At 37.7% G+C, this 27,956-nt stretch overlaps 2 protein-coding genes, 1 long non-coding RNA gene and 1 other non-coding gene across 4 annotated transcripts; 2 read left to right on the top strand and 2 right to left on the bottom strand.

The window, feature by feature from the left end:
* Positions 1-213: 213 nt before the first annotated feature.
* Positions 214-320, top strand: LOC125586525. The gene has a single exon (XR_007323059.1). It is a non-coding gene; the product is annotated as a small nucleolar RNA R71 (small nucleolar RNA).
* Positions 321-11,030: 10,710 nt separating this feature from the next.
* Positions 11,031-13,602, top strand: LOC106374034. Its single transcript, XM_013814138.2, has 6 exons — positions 11,031-11,074; positions 11,193-11,487; positions 11,568-11,774; positions 11,873-12,112; positions 12,203-12,571; positions 13,051-13,602. The coding sequence occupies exons 1-6, from the start codon at positions 11,031-11,033 to the stop codon at positions 13,600-13,602; spliced, it is 1,707 nt and encodes a 568-aa protein (XP_013669592.2).
* A 308-nt stretch (positions 13,603-13,910) lies between these two features.
* On the bottom strand, positions 13,911-16,777 carry LOC125585829. Its single transcript, XM_048755523.1, has 4 exons — positions 16,591-16,777; positions 14,578-15,125; positions 14,043-14,504; positions 13,911-13,937 (listed from the first exon to the last, which is right to left on the bottom strand). Exons 1-4 carry the CDS (start codon positions 16,775-16,777, stop codon positions 13,911-13,913), a joined length of 1,224 nt encoding a protein of 407 aa, XP_048611480.1.
* A 4,948-nt stretch (positions 16,778-21,725) lies between these two features.
* LOC111205231 lies at positions 21,726-23,297 on the bottom strand. Its single transcript, XR_007322311.1, has 2 exons — positions 22,282-23,297; positions 21,726-22,197 (listed from the first exon to the last, which is right to left on the bottom strand). It is a non-coding gene; the product is annotated as an uncharacterized LOC111205231 (long non-coding RNA).
* Between the last annotated feature and the right edge of the window lie 4,659 nt (positions 23,298-27,956).

A 27,956-nucleotide genomic window follows, 5' to 3' on the forward strand; every position in this document is an offset into this window, starting at 1 on the left:
TTCAGCTCTTTCTTTGTATGCTGATCATCACTTCTGTTGACCCTATCATGCTCCTCACTGTAGACTGAGTCACTCTTGGCCATGTTCTCTACCAGTTCCTCTACTTCTTCCTCAGTTCTTCCCAAGAAGAAACCATTGCTGGCAGTATCAAGCCTGTTTCTGCACTATGGTAGAGCTCCTCTATAGAAGGTGCTAAGCAAACTCTCCTTGCTGAAACCATGATGAGTGCATTGAGCCCAATAGCCCTTGAACCTCTCCCATGCTTCACTGAAGCTCTCTAGACCTTTCTGTTGAAACCCAGAGATTTCGTTCCTGATCTTAGCTGTCCTTGAAGTAGAGAAGAACTTGTCTAGGAAAGCTCTCTTACACTCTTCCCAAGTGGTGACAGTGTCACTTGGAAGAGTCTTCTCCCATTGGTGTGCCTTGTCTCCCAAAGAGAAAGAGAATAGCTTCAACTTGAAAGCATCTTCAGAAACACCATTTGTCTTGGACAAGCCACAATACTTATCAAACTTGTACAAGTGATCAAAAGGGTCTTCAGTAGCAAGACCATGATACTTGTTGTTCTCTATGGTGTTGAACAGCCCTGACTTAATCTCGAAGTTGTTGTTCTCCACTGGTGGTGCTCTGATTCCCAACCTATGACCATTAATGTGAGGTTGATCATAGGCTCCAATGGCGTGAGCTTGGCGGTGTGGGTGTTGTGGCTGGCGCTGTGGTCGAAGGTGATCAGCTCTTGGATCAATGCCTCCTTGGGCATCACCATCTTGAGGCAGATTCTCCATATAAAACCCCAACCTTTGCAAGTGAGCTTGTTGCTCTACTTCTCTTCTCTATCTTGCAATCTCCCTCTCAAGTGCTCTAATGTCTTCAACTCTTGGAACTAGGTTTGTTGGACCTCTACTCCTTGTGTTCATACACCTGAAATGCAAAGGGAGAAAAAAGAAAGAAAAGCAATAACACAATTAAATAAAAATTGACTTAGTCTCAAGCAAATGACTAAGTCCCAATGTCACAATCAACTTAGAATTTGGCAACGGCGCCAATTTGATGATAGGGGTTTCAAGGCCCCTAATCAAATGTTGTAATATATAAGATGTCAAATCAGTCCTATGTGATTATGATGCAAAGGGAATGCAAGACCATGCTTAATCTAAGTGCTACCAGTTTTTGAGATGATTTGAAACTAGATTAATACCTAAAATGAAATAAAGTAATGATATTTCTTTTCTCAATATGAAACAAGAGGACTCATGGGACTAGGCATTTGATCTTGGGTGATGTAGATCCAATCTAAGGGTGGCAAGCTAGCAATCAAACACTTTTCTTATGCCTAGACACTAAGCTAAACAAGCTCTATCCCTAGATGAATGTTCTTTTGCTAAAGCAACTCAAGCATCTAATCCCTTAGGTTGAATGTTACTAAAGCAAACATGGAGAACAAGTATAATAGCAATCTTAACTCCTTTAGCAACTAATCCCTTAGGTAAAGCAAGCTAAAAGCATTGAAGAGTTGGTTTAGACATTTCATCATACACCTTGTGGGTAGAAAATGCCTAGAGATCTATTTTAGTATGATCAAGACTAAAATAGCATTGAGAACCCTCAACAAGCAAGGAAACAAGTGGATCTAACACTAAACACCCTAGATCTTCTCTAATCACCCTTAATCACCCTAGCCAATGAATCCAAGATTAGACTACTCACTAATAGACATGAATAACCCCAAAACCATGGATGATTCAAGGTTAAACATGATTAGAGAGCAAGATAATCAAGCAAATATAAGAAATTATGATCAAGATTAAATCTTTCACCCAAAAGTGGCTTTTGATTAGATAGAAAACAAGATAACCTCTAAAATTCAGTCTAAAAAGTATTTATAGTGGTCTAAAAACGAGCTGGGTCGACCCAACAACCTTGGGTTGACCCAAGATAATTTGGGTAAAAAGTTGGTAAAAACAGAAGTGCAAATTTTTCTAAGTGTCGCAGCTGGCTTTCGACATGTCATTTGGCCGCTGCAACAAGTACATATGGGGCAGGGGCGTGTGCATTTTCCCAGCGGTTTGGCTTGGCCGCTGCAGTTGGCCGCTGGGACAGTTGGGACCTCGTCTTGTGAACCAAAATCACCATTCTTGTCTCTAAACCATCTCCAAAGGTTCCAAACTCACCAAATAGCATCTCCATCACCTAATAGAGACAAATGTATATGCAATGCATCTAAATCTACTCTAAATGCATCTAAATGGACAAATTGAGAACTAAAATGATTGCTAAAACTATGCAAATACATAAGATATCATTTTGGTCAAACAAGATTTTATAGATAACTAGTCTCCATCAGAGGAGAAATTATTTACAAAGATGATAACAAAGCCATACTGACTAACAACTTTGCTGCAACAAAAAATAAGCAAAAACACAAAGATAGAATCAATCATTATATATAAACAACTAACATTGCAGAGACGTCCTCGTATCTCGACAACACTAGACTTAAGCAGTGGAATGACGCCATGGAAAACAAAGAACACAATCAATGATCTAATGCTTTTGATTGGTTCCGCAACTAGTGCAGGAATAACAATCTTACCACTGGCTACAATAGCAGAGGCATGTAACACCAAAATGCTGAGCCTTTGAACAGTACATAGAGTAAATCATCTGTAGAGCAATCTTCCAAACTAAAGGCTGACCTTGCAACACATGAGCAGCAACGATAAAAAAAGCCATGATAATAGAAAAGTTGAAGTTGGTTTTAAAAGAGTGTTTATAATCAAGATCTGAAACCACAACAAAGCTAAAAATTTGCAATTTAACATTGAGTACTCTACTCTATAGAAAGTTAAAAAGATTTGAAACCAAGAAGTGATAGACAACACACTCTATAACAGAGTAGAAGGTAGTAGTAATAAGCAAAAAACACTCTATAGCAGAGTAGAGGATGGGCTCAAAAACATGTTTGTTAATAGACATAAAATTTATATTTTGCTTTAGATTAATACACATATTGATCAGGCCTGAGTATGCATGTGTAGAGCAAATGCATATTAATTTATATACAGTTATTTTTGTTTTAGTTGTAAATGTTTAAAAGAAATTATGATCGTCTAAACTAAGATCATCTTTACATTTAGGGAAAAAAAAGAAAGATCATCTTTAGAATAACGACAATTAAAATTTGCACAATTTTCCAAAAACTCATTCTTGTGATATCAAGTCCAAGCACAATCATGACAAAAACCCAATGTAATTCTGACCAGTAATGTGTTTACATGACTGTTACAAAAAAAATTGTGTTTTTTTTTTTTTTGACGTTAAAAGGTCATTCTATTATTCAAACTTGAGGTGGTCTGGGTAACCAAACCGGAATAGAACAACCAATAAAATGCAACTCCCTATGGAAAGATCTAGCAGTCTTAGCTAAACAATCAGAAGTCTGATTGCGCGCCCGTGGAACATGAGTGATTTTGAAGTCCGGAAAGCATATTTGTAACGTTTCTATCCTCTCCAATTCCGTCGCAAAGTTTGGCCAAGCTTGTAGGTCTTTTATCATTGCAATCAGTTCCTTACAGTCTGTCCCGAACCTCTGACATGTTAAATGTTGAAGCATGTTCTCCATCGCCCATCGCAGTGCTTCTACTTCCGAATGCAAAGCTGATTCGCGTCGCGGAATTTTTTTGTCGCCATAAGTTGAAAGTTCGCAGCACTGTCCATCTATACCCATCCACATCCACTAAAGTGAGCCGATGATGTCCAAGATCCATCTATCAAGCAAATATTACCCAAGCTTATGGCTTGGGGTTCCTCAGGATTATTTTCCTGTACCACTGGTTGTACCGCTTCATTAGCATCAAACCGGGCTTGACATTCACTTTCTGCACGTCGAACTAGAAAAAAAAAAAAAAAATTGTGTTTACATGACAAAAATATACCGACTTTATTTTGAAAATATTTTCTGTTTTCTTTTTATCAGGAAGTTATTAAAACGAGACTTCGTAATATGTATTTGTTTTCTTACTTTTTTTGTAACTGAGGCTTTCCTATTTTTTTCTTACTTATGTTACAAAATAGTAGATCGTGAAGTTTGTATATGTAATTGACTTATAATTAATATATTAAGTATTTATTACTATATGAAATTAGTTTAAATGAAAATCGTATAAAATGAGCAAAATAACATTGATTATAGAGAAAATTACCCAGACTAACTTTTATTTTTTGACTAATTACTGGACTAACTCCAAGCCATAGACATATGTTAAAACATGTATATAAAGACTGAATAACCCCTAGGGTTGATTTTTAAAATAAATTCTTTATTATTAATTTTAGTAATTCTATTCATATATTGCAAAAACATTAATTCATAAAGAAACCTTTTAATTGTTGTAAAAGTAACGGAAAAGACTATTTTTATTCATAACATAGAGGTTCCTTATATAGAAGATTACACCGTCATAGATAAATAGAACGATTACAAATCATAATCTCTTGGTTACGAGACATCCACAATCTGATTCATAACACTCCCCTTGGATGCCATAACCATTTAGAGCTTGTAATGTGCTTTAATTTTGTAATGTGCTTTAATGTTGGCTCATTAAAACCTTACCAGAAAAACCCAATTGGGACAAAACCATGGTGAAGGAAAAAGAGTACAACACACATTACTCCCGCTGATTTGGACATTAATGAAGGTCCATTGGACCTCTCCAATTTTCTGCAATCCGTGGGTGATGAAGATCTTGTGCAGAATATGCTTCGTCCTCGAACATGATAGTTGGTTCTTCTTTACCATAGGTCATGCCACAATCTGATCGAACATATTGAGTCATCGACCTCAAATACACACACGAAATCTTGGATGATGTTGCTGTGATATGCATGTACCACCATGTGTAAAACATAACATGTCTGAAAAACAAATCAACAAAACCAAATAACCCCTCTTTGGGCTGGTTAGTATAAAATAAACCAAAATCAAAGGCTTCTTCGTCGCCCTTCTTATGGACCAAACAGATCAGTATCTAAAACAAGACTTATGCATCGTGTATCTCAGGACTAAATGGACTTTTTATCGTCCACCTTTGGACTGAATGGATCAGTGTCCAAAACAAGTGATCTCACGCCCATGTACTAGATAATGGGTGACACTGGTCCATATTAAATTTCTTGAGTATCCTTTTCTGTATATACTATTTGATGCACAAGGATTTCATTGTTAATGTACTCAAGCTGTAATCCCAAACAAAACTTTGTTTTCCAAGATCTTTCATCCCAAATTCTTTCTTGAGATATTCAACTGTTTGGGAAATTGTATCAAGAGGTTCCTAGGATATTTAGATCATATACTTTGATGATTATCAATATTGTCCTCGAGAACTTGTTGTACTTTCAGCTCAATACCCTCTAGTACTTTCATTATCCAGTGGACCATATAAATATGCAGTCACTACATCAACTTGCTGCAAGTCTAATTTTCTCTCGTATATAGCCAGACTTATGAGAAATCTAAAAGTAGTTGCATCCACCACATGGGAGTATGTCTCCTCATAATCTATTTTTTTTTTTGGTCTTTGTGAGAATCCTTGTGCAACATCAGCTTTATATCTCACGATTTCTATTCCTTACAAGACCCACTTATATCCACTGGTTTTAACATCATATGGCGTCTTAATCATATGGCCAAATACGCCTTTCTTCCTTAAACTATTTAACCCCACGTTTCCATTCAATCCAATCTGTTCTACGAGTGCGCACTCATATATTGACGTGGGTTCATGATCCTCGCTTATATTCATAAATTCAAGTGCTACCTTGTATGCAAATAAATCATCTTATGTCGACATTCCTTATTGGTTCCATTATATTCCAAACATAATATAATCGATTGAGATTCATTATTATCAGGACCTTTAATACTTTGCAGCTTGGCGTTCCAAGCTACATTGTTTGGTACCTATACCTTAGAGGCGGCCGGCCTTATCTCCATGTCTGGGATGGTTTCCTTAGTAACCTCGGATTTGGATTTTGATTATCATTCTCTGCACCTTTCTTTTGTTTCCGAGGATTCTTATCTTTTGGAACCTATTTGGTCTACCACGTTTCATACGTTGTCTAGACTCTGTAGCAACTTGACTGTGTCTCGTCTTGGACATCAAATTCGTTGGTGCTTTACAAGCTGGTTTATATATGACTTAGTCATTCTTTTTCGGGTCAACAAATGTGTCTGGCATTTGATTAGCTAGCTTTGTAAATGTATAATCTTTGGACGTCTATTTCACATTCTTTATTCCGAAGATCTTGTCAAGACATTGATGGTTGATTACATTCTATTTCTTTTACCATTCTTTTACCACCTTTATTATTTTTCTCCTTCTGGCCTCAAATATAATCACCCATAGTTGGCTCAAGGTACTTTATTATAGTGGGAGAATCATATTCAACATATATCCCCATCCTTCTTTTAAGGTCTCATCTTAGTTCTCTGCGGTGGAGCAATTAGTACATAGACAGCACATCTAAATGTCTTATGATGGGGTATGTCTGGTTCTTGACCCGTTAATAATTGTGATAGGGGATATCTATGCTCACTAAATGGTCTGATGCGAATTAACTTAGGTGCATGTAAATTTCGTGTGGCCCAAGCTGTGAATAGGAGTTTTGACCTCATAAGTTATGCTCTATCAATCAGCTATTTGCGTTTAAAAAGATTTTGGCCAAGCCGTTCTTGGTATGGACATGTATCACAGAATTGTCCACACTTACCCCCATGGACATACCATAATCAATTAAACGCTTGGGACATGTATTCACCAGTATTAACTAGACATATAGTCTTTATTTATGAAAAAGGGGCTCGTAGCCGTTTTACTGGTGATGGCCTAATGAGTTTCCCTTGTGTACATGATACACACGTGAGATTCTTCGGGATAACTCTTCTTATCTTTTAATGTGTGTCTTTTGAATATCAATTTTCGCATCATGTTTGGACCAGGATGGCCAATACGGTCGTGCCATAAAGTGTATATTTTTGCAGGTTTTTAGTCTCTATCATACTGATCTATGCATAGTCTAGGTCAGTTGAGAATGCATGTATAGTCTTAAGGACTTATTATGGCCTTGAGCGATTTTATACATATATCAGAAGGAACTCTTTATTTTCTTCGCCCATTGTTTCAATATGGAAACAATTCATTCTTATATGAATATAAGGCATCACTGATTTCTAGATGCATACCCTTAGGCAATAATATATTAGCCTAGCCATAGTCTTCTTTCAGACTGGCAATATCTGCTTTAGTACTTATATTGGCGTTTTTCAGTGTATTCATATAGAAAAATCATTCATTCATTTAATCTAAGCAGACAATGTAATAGAAATAAATTCAAGGAGATAAAAATCAGAGAAAGCATACAAGCAAAGCAATCACACAAGTTTGATGTCGAAATCAGATTATCAACTTGATTCTTTTAGGCAATCATAAGTCTCATATTCCATAAGATCATCTTGATCATATTCGAAATTATTTTCACCATCTTGATAGACAAAGTGGGTTTCATGATTCTTCCCTTTTAGACTCTCTTTGATAGAGGTCACAAAAATGTTTGGGAGTCCTTCATATTTTAGCCCAATGGTTCCCCATTCCACATCTATGGCACACTGATTTGGTCGAGCTTTGTGGTTTAAAGGATATACCATGGCCACTGGCTTGACCATGGCTCAAATTGGGTTGATACCCACGGCCTCTGCCATAGTGATTCCCACGGCTAAAAGTGTTATAGTGGTCATGGCCACGTCCTTTCCACCCTCCACGGCCATGACCGTGTGGTCTATCATTCTGGACGTGGTTACCTCTTTTTTTTTTCTCTGCGGCCTTATTGGTATCATGTAATGGGGTTAATCCAGGAGGTTCCAATTCAATGTTTCTCATCAGTAATCCATTATTTTTGCCCAGCTAGCAATAGACTCATCCACGGACTTATAGTCCTGGATCCTGGGAATCTTCAAATCAAATAGGGCCTTTGGTAATAACACCGTTCTTTGGTGATCATATCTCGATTTTTAACTCTGTTCAAAGGTCTAGAGGATTCTCTATAGTCAGATACTGATCTCTGGGACTCTTAATAAGATGATGGTTAATAATTAATATTGCTCTGTATCAATCTTTCTCATTGGCATTATTGCCTTCTATGATACATTCACCAAGTCTTTTTGACTTTAGGATAATCTTTGTATCCAATGCCCACCGTAAATAATTATCTCCAGAGAGATTTAGGGCAGCAAAATCCAGGTTGATTTTCGACATCTCAAATTATATATCACTCAATATTTAGGTAGAATTTTCATGTGGCCTTACTCTTAAAAACAATCAATTCGGATTTCAATCTTGTGAGGACAATGAGACTATCAATCTTAAAGGCATTTAATCAATCAGTCAATTTCTAGCAAGTCTCATCAATACTATTTCTATGTGCTCATAATATTATGGTTTATCAAGACTAGCAAATCATGCAATTAGGGTTTAACAATCAATGGATTTTAGCAAGACTAGTAAAAAGATTTATTAATCACTCAATCAGTTTCAAGGCTGATTTTAGCAATACTATAATATAGATTTCAAGCATGAAATTCAATGTATCAGTTTCAATGTTGATTTTAGCAAAACTAGAATATAGATTTCAAGCATGAATTTCAATGAATTAGTTTCAAGGCTGATTGGTATTTAGCATAAACCATGTGTAAATAATTTATCTAGTATCTGAATTTATCAAACCTCAAAAACATATAATCAGATCAATTAATTTAATCGAACTTAGCATACAATCTTAAACCTCAAGACATTAGATTTTATCTTGAATCTATCAACCTAGCATACGGATTCTCAATTCTCAAAGACATCCAAATCAGATCAATATAACCTATCATACGGATTATTTAGGGTTTCTATTTAAAACAGATCAGATTACAAAACTATCAATCCTAGCAGATGATATTAAACCTCAAGAATCATGCAATCAGATCATTCAGATTTTAAACAAGTAAACCTCAATCAATCTATCAACCTATCGGATTATATAAGCAAAGCAAGCTAGCAACCTATCGGATTCAATCAATGTTTTAACAGGATGGTCGGTTTAAACAATTTTAAATCAAATCAGATGAACAATTAACCAAGCAGGATGAGAAAATAAATCTATTAATCTTAACTGTGATTAAAGCATTAATAAAAACAAGCAGGTCAGATTTAATCAAGACTTAAACAGATCAGAATTATTAAACTAGCAGGATGAGAATAATAAATCTAGAAACTTAACGGTCAAACAATTCTAGCAACATAGCATCATATTCAATCAGATTTAAAACCTCAATGATCAAAACCGGAAACAGTTTTGATTTCAAAAATATTCGATTAGGGTTTTAATATGTGATTTGATAATTATAGTGTAATTAATTATGATACTTATATTATTTAGGGTTTATAGATATAAGGTTAGGGTTTATCGGATTTTAACTTGTAAAAACCGATTTGGGGTTTTAATCATGTATGAACATAATTTAGGGTTTAAGGTATCGAACTTTTAGAGCTTCGATTTACTCAATTAGGATTTTTGATATATTACCCTATGGTTTTGATTCATAAATATTGGGTTTTAGGGTTTCATTCTTTATCAATCATTCCATGTTCGATTATGGGTTCTTAGGTTTTGAATTACCTTTTAACCTTAGATGATTGTTGAATCGGACCACCAAAGGAGTTGAGCCACGAGCTGGATACGAACGGGACACGAGCTGGAATGGATCGAGTCGCTTCTATCGGGTCGCGGACGTCCTTTGTTGCTTGATCAGGAACGCCTTGATTGTCGGACGCGAACTGTCTGATGCTGTCACGAACGAGGAAGAGGTCGCGTGCTGGAGCTGCTCTCGGGTCACGAACGTCTGAGCTAGGATCAGGAACGCCTTGGGCTGAAGCTGATCGGGGACGCGAGCTGGAACAGATGCGGGAACAAGAGACGCGATCGGGGTTTAGGGTTCGTCGGATCGCTGGCTAGGGTTAGGGTTTTAGGGTTTTTCGATTTGGGTATTAGCTTAGGGATTTAGAGTTTCGTGCTGATAACGTGTTGTAAAAGTAATGGAAAAGTCTATATTTATTCATAACATAGAGGTTCCTTATATAGGAGATTACACCGTCATAGATAAATGGAAAGATTACAAATCATAATCTCTTGGTTATGAGCCATTCACAATCTGGTTCATAACATTAATTAGGTTAAAAAAATAATTTTATTTCTTCTTTAGTCGTGTGTCGACGAAGAAGAAAAATCCCCAAAACCAAAAATCTAGGGTTCCTGCCAGTTGCTAATTGATTCGCGTTGCCGGCTAAGATCGAGTTCGTCGTGGAGGGGAGTTTCGATTCACCCGCAACTTAATCGACCCTACTCCGACAAGGCTCGATTTCGTTTCTTGTTTAATCCGCTCTCGAACCTCCGTTGCTGCACCCGTGAGATCCGTCGTATTCTCCACCAAAATTACAAACTGATTTCTGGTTTGCTCTATGATTATACTAGAGTTTGTAAGACTAATATTCTTGGTTTCATGGTAATTTTTTTTTTCTTTGATAGATATGGCATCTCCTAGCTGCAAGAAAAACTATCCACATCTACTCTATAAAAAAAACAAAGCTCCTAGTCAACAGAAAAGTATGTGCTATTATAGCTATTTGTCAAAATTTCAGATTGTTAAAGTTGGACTGGGAATTGATGCATGGGATGCAGTAAAGAATTCTGCAGTTGGTGTATTTCCTCGGTTTTATGAGCGCAAATTCATATGGTGTGCTAAGGTTGTCCATCACCTATTAATGCACCAGCTGTGAGTTAAGAAGAATTATGAGTTGTGGTCGTTGATTGACTGTCTTCCCATCCGTCTCTCTTTGATAGAAGAATTTGGAGTGATCACTAGGATGAATTGTGATCTTTTTCAAAATGAGGAGAATTTTGATGTTGATCATAGAGAGTTTTGGACAGAAATGGGGGTTTCCACAGCTGTTGGTCCTAATCTGGTTGAGCTGCGGTCTGTTTTGGAAAGATGCAAAGATTGGAGTGTTGAGAAGAGGACAATGGTTGGATTGCTTTGTGTTCTTCATCTTTCCGTCTAGGGAATAGCTCCCACCCGTCGAATTCCATTGCAGTGCGAAGAGAGTTCTTGATTTTTCAGCTTTCCAGAGATATTCGTGGGGTCGTGTAGCTTGTCAAAGTTTGGTACATTCCGTAAAGTGTGCCGACTACACCAAAAAGGAATCTTATACCATTGAAGGGTTCATTTTTATCTTGCAAATATGGGCATATGAGTCGGTTACTGGCCTAGGAGAGCTTTACGGAAACAAAATTGTTGGTGAAAATGTGCCTCTTCTTTCATGGAGTGGCTCCCGGCGCTTCAAGTTTGAGGACTTCATTAGAGAAGAGAAAAAACATCATGAAGCTAAGGTATTGTTTTCTTTATTTATGTTTTTATGTTAGTCATTTTAATTAATGACTTGAATAACTAATGTCAGTTTTTTTTATAGGTGCGCGTTAGGCATTTTTTTACACAGCCAGACGGATTGTTTACGCCAAAGTGGAGTGATGAAATGGATGATCCTGATGTAAACGAATTGGTGCATGACATTAGTCATGATTGTGTAATTCATGGATTTTGGGATATAACTGAAGAACCGCCAACTACGACCAATATAAAGCGCCCTGCAACAGGTGTTGAGAGTAATGGTTCAAAGGTGAATTATAATACTTCTACTCATTTGTTTTTAGTAAAATGCAATACGGCTCACTGTATAATTTTATTTTAAAGAACATTTTTTTTAATTTAATGTAGAAGGAAGACATTCCTGTGAGACAGCTTTACACTTTGTTGGAGACATTGTCAGGAAAACTTGATAAAATGGATACATTGATCGAAGATAAGGTTTGTGCTATTCTTACTCCTATGAACGAGAAGCTGGAAACAATGGAGAAGGATCTTCAAAATATGAAAGAAAAAGATTGTGCTAATGATAGAAAAGAAGATGCAAATTCCATTGCTAATGAAAATGCTGAAGTGAATAGAAAGGAAATGGTAAGTTTTATCTTTGCCCATTAAGAATATGTCACTTCAGTTTCATTTGATTGTTTCTCTGGTTTTTTACTTTAATATTTTGTTTGGTAGTCTTGGATGGTGGAGATTAATTCCACATCGAATGATGGATTACCCACTCAACGTGTTGTCAAGAAACCGAGGAATGCAAGCAAAAAAAGTGGGAAAAAAATGGCTGAGAAGAAGTTGAAAAACAAAATTAAAGTGCCACACTTACTTGACAATGCATCAGGGGAAGACACGTGGTCTGATCCAGTGCAGCGTGAGAAGTCCAAAGAACTCGGTGATCGTTTAGATGCCTTTGCAGACTTTGCTAGAAAGTTGAACAAGTCTACATCTCCTACACCTTCCTCACCCCAGCACAAGCTCCAAACAAAGCTAGCATTGTCGCAGCTATTTCCGTTCGTAGGAAATTCTACCGTGAAGCGCATCATCACAAGTGTAACACCGTCCGTCTGAGCATATGATCTGTTTTCTGCTCTTGATGATGAGAAAATGAGGAAGTTACTGAATTTTCTACTGGATAAAGAGTATGCATTCCTAGTTTTCTTATATTATAATTAAAATTGTCTTATGTATTACGTGTTCTAATTCATGTATTTTGTCAGGAATGATTTGGACAAAAGCTTCACTTTTAGTACTGAATTCTATAGAGTGATTATAACTCTAAGAAATCAGTGGTCTTCTCATAATTATGGCTGGTTGACTAACATGGTAACTCCTCTTTCCCTTACTCTCTAGTTAGGATTCGTTTAGTATCCATTTACTGTGTGTGCTTGTTGTGTGAGTGTGCTTGCTAACATATGTTTCACTTTCTGTTTTTTTTCCAGCATATGTGGTCTGCCATGAAGATGTTCTATATGAGATCACTTTCTGATCCTTCACCATACCATTCTTAGTGCCTTGCATTTTTGGATCAGTGGGTCGTCATCAAAATTGTTGAAGATTTCAAACAGTTCAACCCAGAAACCTGGAAAGTGACAGATACATATAAGAGAATCTTCAACGGTACGTATCCAGCTGATCGAGTCACGAACAAAAAGTGGTTTCACGATATTGACCATCTTTACACATGTCATTTTGTACACAAAGATCACTTGGTTGCTTTGGACATAGACTTGAAGAACACGACAGTCACTGTTTATAACAGCATTCTGACTGTGATAGATGATAATGAAATGCGGAACAACTGTAGGCCGTTTGCGAAGATGATTCCAGCAATCATGAATGCTATGGTCCCTACTGCTGTTCGGACGAAGAGTGGTAGACAGTTCACTGTACAAAGGTTGAAAAGCGTTCCACGTAATGACAACCCTGGAGACTGTGGTGTCTATACCATAAAGTTCATTGAGTGTTTGGCGCTTGGTTGTACATTTGAAGGGTTAAGTGATGAGATCATTCAATACGTTCGACGGAAGCGTGCTGCTGAGATTTATGATGCCGTTGGAGAACCTCCGATTACTGATTGTTAGTGTTTCAACTTTGTTTTACAGCTACAGTTTGCAGTTTTTATTTAGTTTAATTTCCTACAATTTTTCAACTTTATTTCTTTATTTACGTTAAGTGGCTTCATGTTACCATGTTTAATAGCTTGACATTGCTGCTAGCACATACAGTTTTTACAAGGATCAAACTGCCGATCAGAAAACAAGTTTAGTTAAAATAATATAAGATAATGAGTTTGCATCATGGCTGGTTCAAAGAAAACAAAATTACAAATACAAAAGAAATGAAATAAGGTAACTCTCAACACACAGAACACGAAAGAACAGGAGAAAGCTCAGCCACCTGGGTACAACACAACACCCTGTAATTTCGACAAAATTTGTTCATAATCAGAAAAACCAAAAGCAAACTTTGTGTTCTACTAAGAATTTAGAAAGCATAGAAAATGACTAACCATAAGCTAAACCTGAACCTTGCAGGTCTTACTGTTATGTCCAGATTGATGACACTTTGAACATAAATGTTGTTTTCTAGGTCGTTTTTTCTCAGTGGCATTCTCCAAAGCCGACTTCATCCTTGAATTTTTGGGTCTTTCAGGTTGTGTATGTATAACCGGAGGCAAGCAAATCTTTGTTTCGATATTTTCTGGAACTGGTGATGCAGCATCTCTTGGCATTATGGAAGTGGAATAAGCGTTCCACAAGTATGAGCTGTGATAATAAGGGTGACAAAGTGATATGCTGCTTTGCTTACGTGCTTCTTCCGCCGCGATGGCATGAACACATGGTAACTTCTCCTTATCAAAACGACGAAAAGTACATTGTCTTCCTGCTAAATTAACGATATGCAGAGACGAACCAGTTGTAACTTGTGAATGATGCAAATCGATTGATTGAACTGTAAGCATCTTGGCATTTGGTACACGTTTCTAAGAAAAAAACAGTGTTATAAATGACTTTAAAACAAGTAACTAACTAAAAGAGAAAATGTGTTATTTTTACCTCCAAAAGTATCTCCAATGCACAAGTCAAGGTTGTCTTCGTTGTTCCTGCAGCTGTCCTCCTACTTGTAAACCATCTTGTCATCATTAACCGTAACACATCCAAGAGTTTTACAATGGGCAAAGTTCTTGAGCTTGAGATGACTTTGCTGATGAACTCATCAATTTTTGTCGTCAATAAGTTGTATCTATCCCCAGGAAAATGCACACGAGCCCAATTTTGTATACCAGCAGTTTCCAAATATTTATGTAATCCTGGATTCATCGCTTGGATCTCTTCAAATGTTGTATTAAAATCAGCCAATGTAAAAGCACTTGCAGCTTTTTTAACCAATCTAAATGCATCACGACCTTGGAACCGTAGCAATATATTTTTGAAAAGATGGTACGTGCAAATTCCGCGACTAGACTTAGGATACACTTTTCCAATAGCATTACCTATAGCTTTATGCCTATCAGAAATTATTGCAAGTTCTTCGTCATCGGGAATTGCCTTGCTTAGTTGTTGAAAGAACCATCCCCAAGAATCATCATTTTCGGTATCAACAACTGCAAAAGCAATAGGAAATATCTGGAAATTCCCATCTTGAGTTGTTGCGGTCAGTAGTGTTCCTTTATATTTTCCCTGAATGTGTGGGAACCTAAATTCGCACTGTCGATTTCCGTTTAAATTAGGAAACCAGGAAAACCCTAGTTTCCCAGAGGTCCCGGAAATCTGTTAATACCACACACCAATCAATCAGAACACGAGATAACAACGAAAAAGTATAAGAAATCATAAAAAGAGAGCAAAGGGAAGTCTTATTCCGAATTTGCGTATGAGCGTTTACAACAAGGTATAAGCCTGGGCTCGAGAGCTGTCGGCGAGATTCCTAGTTCTAAAAACCCTAAGACGGCTAAACCTAATTGAGTCGCAGCTCGAAATAACAAAAACGGAAAGTTGCCTAATTGCTCTAAGTGCTAAGTTTGATGTGAAAAAGTCTCCCCTTATGCCTCTCGCCTAGGACTCCTTATATACTGGCTCCTAGGTCGGTTTACGCTTTTCCTCTTCTGCCCTTAAGCCGTCATAGCATAAAAATGGAGATATTCCATTTTTTCCGATCTTCGTAATTATCTTAAAAATTTCGTATTTATCCGCGGAAACTTGACATTTACCTTTCCTTGCGAACCAGGCGTAAACCGTCATGCGGCTTACGGGCTGTTGGTGAAGAAATCGTAAGTTGGGCCTCGAGTCATGTCTTAGGTCCCATTGGGCCGTCTTCTGACTTGAAGCGTTTATTACGGCTTCTTTCGATAAAGAACGAAATTTCTACGGGTTTTACGGTAAAGTTTGATTGATGACTTAGAATGGCGGGAAACATGAAATGGGTTCGCTACGGTCTTCGGGAGATAGCATCGAAGGGTAGACGAGAATGCATGGACAAATGTCGTATAGACGTTTCGGAAGAGCTCGGTCGCTACGTAGCAACCGAGCGGAACGGACGCTTGGTTGCTCGGTACGTAGCGACCGAGCTTGGCTTGAGCTCGGTCGCTATGTAGCGATCGAGAACGGACGCTCGGTCGCTATGTAGCGACCGAGCGGAACACGCGTTCGGTCGTTCCGTGGAGACCTTTTTCGATCTCTTGTCCGGTGTATCGTGTTTCCTCCGCAAAGCTTTTCGTAAGAAAGAATCTATTTCGAAAAAGTATTTGTCGAAGAAAGTCCTCATTTTCTTCTTCGGACGTTTTGAATGTTAACTTCGTCGTAACCGTTTTTGACCCCAACAGTTAGCCCCCTAGCTCGTTAGAGTCAAGACTCTAGCGCGCGGTTTGACGATTTTGGGAAACTTAGGCGTATTGGACGAAGTTTACTTTAAACTCCACGAAAGAAAATTCTTGAGAAAGTATATATTAAAAATATAAAATTCCGAGCCCATACTTCTATAAGTAGTGAGCTCTTGTCATTCATTTGCTTCACACCTTCCCTTCTTCAAACCTCCAAAACCTCTCTAGCTCCAAATCTTTTGCCTTCAACATGTCTTCTTCCCACGGTGACAAGAGAAGTTCCGATGTTTAGATGGGCGAGGCCACTTCTCCGGTTCTGATTCCGACTTCTCCGGTTGAAGCGCTGGCTTGCGTTGCTGGCCATCTCTCCTTTCGAGAGAGACTAGTTCGTCGCCAAGCCGAGAAGGAACAGGTTTGAGCTGGCGCTGAGTTCCCATCCTCTTTTGCACTGGCCATTGCTCCGGGTCACGGGACCAAGGTCGTAACTCTGCGAGACGCGGGAACTCTCGCAGGCTCGGGTGCTCCGGATTCTTTGGCTCTACCTGCCGGATCGTCCACGACTCCGATTCTCATCGAGGATAAGGAGAGGGCTGCTGACTCTATGCCTCCTCCTCCAGCCAGGAAAGAGATCGTTCTAGCGCTGCGCGCTCCTAGTGTTGTTCTGGTTGCTCAGCCTAAGAGCCGGAAGAGGAAGTTTACAAAGGGTGGTGACGGGGAATATTCGCAGCATGGAGGCTCGAGCATAGCGTCGGGGCTTCGCGGAAAGGTTTGTCGCTCACTTAATCTCTTGATTGTTATATATTTTTCTAAAAGACAAAAAATCCCTAACTTTCTTCTCGTTTCGCAGTTCATGTCCTTGATCGATGGGATGATCAGCGAGTGCGGTTCTGAGACCAGTCGTCTTGCCGAGGAGTTTTTGGAGCTGCAGGGTAGATGGTCTGAAACCGAGGCCATGCTGACGGCGGTCAAGGATTCTCACTCCGTGAAAGTGTCGAAACTCGAGGTCGCGATAGGGAAGCTCGAGAGGGACCTCGGGAAGACGGCGAGTTCACTGCTTAAGGAGAAGAAAGCCAGGAAGGCCAAATCTTCGGAGGTGCGTCGGCTTCTGCGCCAGATCGAGGGCGATGCAAGATTAGCGAGCCGCGGGATCCGAGAGGCCACGGATGCTCTTTGTTCTGAGTTTCCGGCTCGCTTGGCGAAGATCTCTTCCTTTCTGGGCTCCCTCGAGTGCATCCAGAACAGGGAGTTAGCCTTGCCGACGATTGAGGGCGGGGTGGTCATGGTTCAGTCTTTCCAGAGTGAGACTCCTCCGACCTTAGAGGCCAAAGAGGCCCGACTGTCCGGCTGTAAGGGAAATTTGGCAGTCGTGGATGGAGATTTCGATCTCATCCTAGCTGACCTGAAATCCGCGTGCTTTCTTCCAATGTGGTCAGAAGGCCCATAGGAGAAAGATCCGGTGCTCAGAGAAAGCGGAGGGGATGCGGCTCCAGAGGGAGCGTGAGTTCTGAGGATGACTTTGGTTAGATCTCTTGCGAGAGATTTTTTTTATGTTTGATGTTTCGGCCTTAAATGGCTTTAATTAATATTTCGGGACTGGCCGTATGTGGCTTTGAATCCCTGCCGCTCTGCGGCTTTCTTTTTATGACAAGATGACCGAGTTGCATTTTTCTTAAGTTTACGTATGGCGTGGAAGGAGGGTGATGAGTTGTCGTCGCATATCCTTCTTCGATGTGAAATGTTTTGTTCGAGATCCGTTTCGAGAGTTTTTCCGCGAGATATAGACTTCGCGAGATATCTGAAGATGTCGAATATAAACATAGAGGCATGGTTTTGGATCTCGTATCTTTTGGATATCATGCCTTGAGATGTTAGAGACTAGTGCGCTGGGTTTAGGGCAAGACCTAGGTTTACTTTCGGTTTTAAGATTTTATGCAGTGACTAGCCGGCTATCGATTTATCTGTCGCGATTTTAACCAGATTCGTACCGATTTAAATTCTGCGATAGGTTCTCGGCTTACATGACTTGTTAGATATGAATCGAGCATCTTTCCAGAGACAATTTTTAAGTCAACCGGAAGTGCTGGACCAAAATTTTGGGTTTCTTTTATAGCGCTATTATCCTTGTGTCGGATGTACGGGAGTCATCTTCGTGAGATGGCTATGTTTGTTTAGGACGTTCGAGAGTTCGATGTGATCAGCACCGGACTTGGCGGCAGATGCCCTCGTTTGGAGTTTTTGCGCAAAATATGTGTTAAAATATTCATCATTTTTTTTACGGAGTGTCTGTTTTCGTCGTTCGGAAGAAGTAACTCTCGAGACATCTCTTGTGACGTCTCGCGATGCCAAAGGTTGCTTCTCCCTAACGACTGATTTATTTCCGAATATTGAAAATATTTTGCAGATAAAAAATAATTTGCTTGGTTAAGATATGTCGGAAACATCGAAGGCGTGGTCGGATGTTTTCGAATTTGAGAGTATACGAGTATACGTATCCACTCCCCCCCCCCTCTTTTTAATGAGGGGGGACAGCTGAATTTGCCTTTCGACAAACTGCCTACGTACTCCTTATGGAGATCAAGCTGTCTCTTAGTTCGGTCATTGCGAGTTGGTTTGTTTAGTGATAGTATTTTTTGAGATGCATCGCGTTCCAGGTCCTTGGAATTTTTATGCCTTGCATGTTGGCTATGTCGTAGGAGCCCGGTTGGATGACTTTTTCGATTTTATAGGGTCCTTCCCAGTTTGCTCCAAATTTTCCCGCGTTTCGTTCAGCAGTGTTTTGGAAGACTTTGCGGAGGACCAGATCTCCTTGATTAAATCTGCGATTCCGTACGTTGGAATTATAGTACTTCGCGGCTGCATGTTGGTAATTTTGGATTCGGATGAGCGCTCGATCTCGGCGCTCGTTAATGAGATCGAGATCATCCAGGAGCATGGCGTTATTAAGCTCCTCTCGTGCGGAAAGTAATCTTCTTCAAACACCGGGGAACTTTACTTATGCGGGAATCATGCATTCCGTTCCGTACACCAGAGCGAAAGGGGTTTCTCCCATTGCTCGCCTCGGGGTGGTACGGTGGGACTAGAGGATTCCCTCGAGTTCGTCAGCCCACCTTCCTTTTTTGGCCTCTAAGCGTTTCTTCAGTCCGTCGAGAATAGTTTAATTAATCGTTTCAGCTTGTCTGTTACACTACGGATACCTGGGCGTTGACTTGTTAAGTCGTATCTTCCATTTTTCGCAGAACGTCTCGAACCGGGTGGAGATAAACTGAGATCCGTTATCGGTTATGATTTCGTAAGGAACTCCATGGCTACAGTTGATGTTTCTCCATATGAAACTTTCGACTTGGACATCTTTTATACTCGCGTACGAATCTGCCTCTACCTATTTTGAAAAGAAATCGGTGAGGACTAAAAGGAAACGCTTTTGCTTTGAATTATGAAGGGGTCCGACGATATCCATGGCCCAGCGCATAAAGGGATAGGGCGATGTGATAGAGGAGAGATGACGTTCGCGCATGTCGAGTCTTGCATATCGTTCCTGATCGTTGAGTGGCTTTTGCGGGTTAGATTGATCCGTAGAGCCCCCTCCTTCTAGCGCCAAACTGTGGGAACCGAAATTTGCACTGTCAATTTCCGTTTAAATTAGGAAACCAGGAAAACCCTAGTTTCCCAGAGGTCCCTGAGATCTGTTAATACCACACACCAAGCAATCATAACACGAGATAACAACGAAAAAGTATAAGAAATCGTAAAAAGAGAGCAAAGAGAAGTCTTATTCCGAATTTGCGTATGAGCGTTTAAAACAAGGTATAAGCCTGGACTCGAGCGCTGTCGGCGAGATTCCTAGTTCTAAAAACCCTAAGACGGCTAAACCTAATTGAGTCGCAGCTCGAAATAACAAAAACGGAAAGTTGCCTAATTGCTCCAAGTGCTAAATTTGCTGTGAAAAAGTCTCCCCTTATGCCTCTCGCCTAGGACTCCTTATATACTGGCTCCTAGGTTGGTTTACGCTTTTCCTCTTCTGCTCTTAAGCTGTCATAGCATAAAAATGGAGATATTCCATTTTTTCCGATCTTCATAATTATCTTCAAAATTTTGTATTTATTCGCGGAAACTTGACATTTATCTTTTCTTGCGAACCAAGCGTAAACAGTCATGCGGCTTACGGGCTGTTGGTTAAGAAATCGTAAGTTGGGCCTCGAGTCATGTCTTAGGTCCCATTGGGCCGTCTTCTGACTCGAAGCGTTTATTACGGTTTTTTTCGATAAAGAACGAACTTTCCGTGGTTTTTACCGTAAAGTTTGATCGATGACTTAGAATGGCGGGAAACATGAAATGGGTTCGCTACGGTCTTCGGGAGATAGCATCGAAGGGTAGACGAGAATGCATGGACTAATGTCGCATCGACGTTTCGGAAGAGCTCGGTTGCTACGTAGCGACCGAGCGGAACACGCGTTCGGTCGTTGCGTGGCGACCTTTTTCGAGCTCTTGTCTGATGTCTCGTGTTTGCTCCGCAAAGCTTTTCGTAAGAACGAATCTATTTCGAAAAAGTATTTGTCGAAGAAAGTCCTCATTTTCTTCTTCGGACGTTTTGAATGTTAACTTCGTCGTAACCGTTTTTGACCCCAACAGAAGGTATGTACCATCCACGACAATTACTTTTCTCATGTAGGGAAATCCAGTTATACTTGCACCTAATGCAAGGAACAAATACTTGAATCTGTTAACCTCATCAACTTCCAAACGTGTGAAAGTTCCAGGATTTGCTTTTCTTATATGATATAGATACATGGGCAACTCTGAGTATCCACTCTCCGCAGAACCTTTAACAATATTCTTGCGCGTAAAAGTGTCCGATGAGATTTCCAGTAATCCATCTAGTTACAAAATGTTTTACAATATCATATTAGTTATACACATTATTTTTTGTTATAAACGAAATATAATTATAATAAACATTTCATTTCAGATGACACACCTTGACACCAAATCTCATGTTTAAGGCATCTCCAACAAGTTTCGGGAGAACTTTTGAATCAACCCCTCCAACATAGTCTACATATAGTCTTGCAAGAATTTCTGGAGTCGCTTGTCGAGCACTGGCAGAACGTTCTATAATGGAACATGAATGTTCTGAAACATGTGTACGAATGGTAAACTGAGTAGATTTACCAACTAGGGTAGTTCTTACTCTCCATGTACATCCTTCTACCCAGCACTTAAGAGTTAATATATCTGTCGCTGATCTATCCACCCTAAAATCAAATTGATGAAGAACTGACAAGATCTTCAACCCAGTTTCCAATGCATCTTTCGTGTCATATCGTACATAATACAAAATGTCTAGAATTAGATTTTTTTTTTTTCCCTCTGAATTGATGATATTCATTAAACGTTAGAACACAAGTTTTGCTAGCGATGCTGGCGGATATCATAAAATCCTCAGAAACAAAAACCCAAAGAAAGACAGTTAGAACCACACTGGAACAACTTTCAAATACAACATAAACACGGAACGAAACCTAAGCTAGGAACCGCAACTAAAACATAACCAACAAAAACGAGCTACACAAAGGTAAAAGACGATTCAGCATAACCAATGTTCCCACGTAATAGATATCAATGATCTGGATATATTGTAGCTGCCCTTAGCCCGCCGTACGATACCTTCCACTTCTAGAACCGAAGACACCAAGTCTTCTCATCTCGGATCTATCGCTGCCGCTTACAGCCGGCCAAACGATACCATCCCCAACTAGAAACCTAAAACCAGGACTTCACAACCCGAAAAGCCTGAGCGCTTCACGCTCCACATAACTCTCAATACGGCTGGAACACATTTTTTTAGGCTCCTTTACACCTAGATAGAAGTAAATCATAACCCAACAAACACACAAGCCTCGTCAGTCACTCGGCTCCTATTAAAAATGCAATCCGCACCAACCTGGACCGGCAAGAGAACACTGCTACTACCACAATAGGAAAAGGAGACTGCACCTGAAGTCCAAGCTCCGTCTTGCCATCGAACCCATGCCCATAACAGAGACAACCCACCCAAATCCTAAACCAACAAGGCTCAAACGAACTACCAAGCCAACAAGAAAAAAAGGACAAGCCATCACTATAGACCTCCAACGAAATAGGAACAAGAGATGAAGACAACAAAAAGAAAGTCAAAAGATCAAATCAGCAGCCAAAAACTACTACAGTACCAAAACGACCAAACCCTAGGTAACAAACCCAGATCTGAATCGAAGGGGACCAGAGCTCCAAATCACAACCTCGCCGTACTAGATCTGAACCAAGACTCCAAATCGACTCTGAAGACCACAAGAGATATCACCGGCGCTCAAAACAAATCTTTTCACCCCTCCTCACCTTAAATCACGATGGTAAAACACTTGTCCGGAAGAAACTGCACACAGCAAACAAGGAAACCCTAGAGCTATACACTCCTCTCACAGCGCCGTGGAGGCCGCCGGAGAGGATGAAACCCACGACCTTTTCTCTCTTTTTTTCTCGCCTTTCTGGTTTTTTTTCTAGAATTAGATTTATTGGCTTTTTAGGTAATAAACCATAAAATCTTTTTTAGTACGTTTAATACAGAATCACAATGCAAAAGAATGATATTTTAAGAAAAGGCAATGTCATGTACAGTTAGCGAAAGGATAAGAGAGGGAACAAAGTGAAGTGAGAAGATTAAGATATAATAATGGACAAGTGACATTGTCGTGGCTATGTCTTTAAAACTCATATATGATCTCTCTTTGTTTGGCTTTATGTCCGATTCCGATTTCTTATCTACGTTCACATGCATAAATAAGACTTTTTCTTGGGTTCACCAATCAATAGGATTGTATTATTTCATATTCTATATGTTTTAGAAAAGAAAACAAAATATTGTCAAATTATATTATATTTTTAAAATTAAAAGGCAAAAATAAATAAATAAAAAATAATAGTAATTATAAAAAAAAATATTTTTAACGTCGTCAGCAAAACATTAAACCCTAAATCCTAAACCCTAAACCCTTGGGTAAACCCTAAACCGTAGGATAAATCTTAAACTAGGATAAATCTTAAACTAGGATAAATCTTAAACTCTAAATCAAAATCACTAAACACTAAAACACTCAAGAGTTTAGGGTTTAGGATTTAGGGTTTGTTTTTATTTAGAGTTTAGGATTTATCCAAGCATTTAGGGTTTACCCAAAGGTTTAGAGTTTACCCAAGGGTTTAGGATTTACCCAAGGGTTTAGGTTTTACCCAAGGGTTTAGGTTTACTCAAGGGTTTAGGGTTTAGGGATTAGGATTTAGGGTTTAGTGTTTTGCTGACGACGTTAAAAAGATTTTTCTTAATTCTTTTTTCTTAACTGCTATTTATTTTTTTACTTTTTTATTTTAAAAACATAATATAACTTGAAAATATTTTGTTTCCTTTTTTAAAAGATATCAATTTGAAATAATGAAATTCTATTGGCCGGTGAACCTGGATGAACCCAAGAATAACTTCATAACTAATAAGACTTATTCTTGGGTTCACCCCCTAGGGTGAAACTCTAGGTTCACCAACCAATAAGATTGTGTTATTTCATAGTTGATATCTTTTAAAAAAGGAAACAAAATATTGTCAAATTATTTATCTTTTTAAAATTAAAAGTTAAAAAAAAATAAATAAAAAATAGTAGTAATTACAAAAAAAAAATATTTTTAACGTCGTCAGCAAAACATTAAACCCTAAATCCTAATCCCTAAACCCTAAATCCTAAATCCTAAACTCTTGGGTAAACCCTAAACCCTAGGATAAATCTTAAACTCTAGGATAAATCTTAAACTCTAAATCAAAATCAATAAACACTAAAACACTCAAGGGTTTAGGGTTTAGGATTTAGGGTTTAAAGTTTTAGGGTTTAGAGTTTTTATTTAGAGTTTAGGATTTATCCAAGGGTTTAGGGTTTACCCAAGGGTTTAGGGTTTATCCAAGGGTTTAGGGTTTACCCAAGGGTTTAGGTTTACCCAGGAGTTTAGGGTTTAGGATTTAGGGTTTAGGGATTAGGATTTAGGGTTTAGTGTTTAGTGTTTTGCTGACGACGTTAAATTTTTTTTTTAATTCTTTTTCTGTAAATGCTATTTTTATTATTTAAAAAAAAAAACATAATATAACTTGATAATATTTTGTTTTCTTTTTAAAAAATATCGAATTTGAAATAAAGAAATCTTATTGTTTGGTGAACCTCTCTAGGGAGTGAACACAAAAATAACTCAACTAATAATAGTCTTCGTAAATATCTTCTCCTCTCCTCATTATAAATTTTTTTAAATACAAAATCGAATTTATTGGGAGGATATTTCGTTTAGATCCAATTATATATATTTTTCTAATTATTTATGGAACAAACGTTATTTTATATTAACTCAAATCCACTATATGAATTATGTATGTAAGAACAAATATGAAAGGTGAGAATGAATATAATTAAAGACATGATGCTAAGTTTGGTTAAATAAAACTAAGTGATGGTGGTTTAGTGGTAAAAATACCTTAAAACATTATGCTACTCACTCAGTTTTCCTCCAGGTTTGATTTTTATAAAACTCTTTCACACCTCCTATATGGGCAAGTTGAAATGGGGTTATATTTCAAATTCATAAAAAAATTGTGATTAATGTATTACTCATGGTTAATCTCACCTTGAAAATAATAATAATTGAACTGTGTTAAAATCCAAATCACAGAATATATATGTAAGAACTTATTTTTCAGCAAAACAAAATTGGATTTCAAGATTCCACCTCATGATATTAACAGAGAAAACATTACCTCTTATTTAACTGGTTGATATTTTATACGAGTATGAAAGTTCCTAAAAGTGATCAAATGTGTGAAATAAATATGCCGGCAAAAAGCAGAACTATGACTTTAGCTTTCAGCTCTGTTTACCTTTTGCTTATGTTTTTCCCCAACCAACTAAGAAACATTTGTTTACTTTTGTGTGACATTACTCATTAAGTGACTGATCATTTCCTAACTCCGGCAAACAAAATCATTTCTAAAGAATGCTATTAAACTAAAGTGATTGGACCCACTAGTCAAGTTACTTTTACCGTGAACAACTGTTTCACTCTATTTTGGCTTCACGCCTAGTGTTCTAAAATTATGTTTGACTGTCCTAATTAAGAACAAGAGAACTAATTCTACAGCTTCCAAACTGAAACCTGTTTTCTCAAATCTCCAAATCTATGAAGCCATAATGTAAATTTCATAGTGACCAATCGGAATATGTGTTGCTCTATGGTTGTAGTTGATTCTCGACTTGATAACTTATTAAATGACAAGAACAGTAATGTTTTGTCCTAAGAAAAGGTTGATGAGCCTGACACAAAAAGGTAGGAAGCCAAGAATTTGTTGGGGTCGAACGAAGTGTCATGCTTCGGGAAAGAAATGTCATGGTTTAAGGGTCCGCTAATTCATTAGATAGTTCGAAGTTTTTAACCACGCGTCTGTGGTCGGATGGTCAAGGCGTTCCGTGGATTCCCAAGTGACCTGAATTCGAATTCACACCACATCAAATTTCTACAGCGTGTGGTCGCTGGGGCTTTCACATTCTCTCTCCACCGAATGATTTACCATTTTTTTTTTAGTTCGATGTTTTTATATAGTAGAGAGACAGTGCTTCACACGTGCATGTACGTCCCATCTTTTTCTTGTCCTGTAAGCCATCCATTTAAACACTATTGTTAATCCACAAACCTAACTTTTAAATATTTAAATGTTTTTAGTTTTTTTTTTAATACTGAAAAAATGAATGCTTTTAGTTTTCAACTAGTCATCAAGCAGTAACTTGATTCCACTTAAAAACATCTCAAAAAAACATTCTATAACTTCAAATTTGAAGTTTCGTATCTTTGTTTGCATTTTACTCCCTACAATTATACATCACATTTTAAAATTCTTATTTATCATTTTAATCTTTTTAAAAATATATCTCATAAATATTTTGATTTTTTTTTATAAATTAAAGTTTTACATATAAAATTAAATAAAATTTTAAAATAAGATTTAAAAATATTTTAAAACTAGATTTAGACAACAACAATATATAAAAAAAACTTTAAAAAAACTTTAAAATTACTTGAAGACATAACTACTACACAAATTTAAATATTACAACAGTCATGTAAATTTGATTCGGAACCTCCAAAATCTCCAAGATATTGTCCAAACAAATTTTGTTTAACCAAAAATGGTTGTTGTTGTTTTTGATGTTTTTCGTACGATTCTTTCTTGTTCAGATTGAATGTATTCATGAGTATTAATATCATCAATAGAAGTTAAGTCTTTTAGCAATATTTTATTTTCCTCTTTTACTTTCTTTTTAGATCTAATGTATTTATAATATTAGTTTCACTAGATTTAAATAATTTTTAGCTCGTATTCTACAAATTACAAATAAAGAGAGTCATTTTTACTTCGAAATACACTAGATTATCATATATGCATTACGAAAATAATTTTATGGAATATTATGGTATTTTTTAAAAAATTTAATATTAATTATGTTATTTCTCTTTAAAATTTTACTAATTAATATTTTTGTAATACTTTTTATATATGTGTCAGTAAAAGTTTGATGAATTTAATTAATAATAACAAATATATTACCCCAAAGCTCTATTCATGCATAACATGGCGAGTGGCAATCCAAAAAATATTCACATCACGTATGTTTTTATTGTTGACTATAGGAGGATTTGACTCAAAAAAAAAGAGAAATTGGGGTCTATATACCCACATAAGACACTAATTAAGTAAATGCCCATTGCATCTTGTAACTAGAATAATACCGAACATACCCCTACGTGAGTAGGTGTGGGGTGCAAACAGTGATCTAAGATTTTTGTCAGAGATGCAATTTTTATCTGATTATTTAAACAATTAATTTCATCGATTGTGTGAAAATCCATACATGAAACGATACAGCTATACATATTCTAAAGCAGAGCTATGCATCTGGAGCGTCCACTACTCACTCCAACCAATTATTTTTCCTTAATCGGTGCGTTCCCTCTTTTTTCCAATAAGATTTGAGCGATATTATGTTCATCTTCATTAAGTAATATCATTAAAGTGAAATTTTTAATGTTCATGAAGGTACATCACTTTGTTTTTCACTTTCTCATTGGTTTTATTTTGTTTTTTATGTTCCGATCCATTCTTTCCTATAACATAATTGTGTCAGATGGATGATTCACTGCCACCAGAGAGGATGTTTGCAGGTTTGAAGTTTTATGCATAGTCATGGGAGAATATAACTTCGTAGGATTTGATCATCATGATGCTATATGTGTTAATAACCCTTAACAAAGGTTAACAACTGATGATGTTCTAGGTATGTCATCATGTCGATATTTTTTTGGAAATGAAAACTTGCTGGAAGATAAAGTTTGAAATGATGATTTGTCTGTAGCTCATTCTATTTTGCCAAATAGTTGATCAGATGTCTTCTTATAGTCTCAAACCCGAAGAGGTTACTTCCTTCACCAGATTCTTTTTCACAACTTGAGAGATCTGAGGAAGAAGGTGAGACTCAGACGGAATCAGCAGGAAAGTCAGAGACG

Source organism: Brassica napus, chromosome C4, assembly GCF_020379485.1.
Source record: "Brassica napus cultivar Da-Ae chromosome C4, Da-Ae, whole genome shotgun sequence".
In the NCBI taxonomy this organism is placed as follows: domain Eukaryota; kingdom Viridiplantae; phylum Streptophyta; class Magnoliopsida; order Brassicales; family Brassicaceae; genus Brassica; species Brassica napus.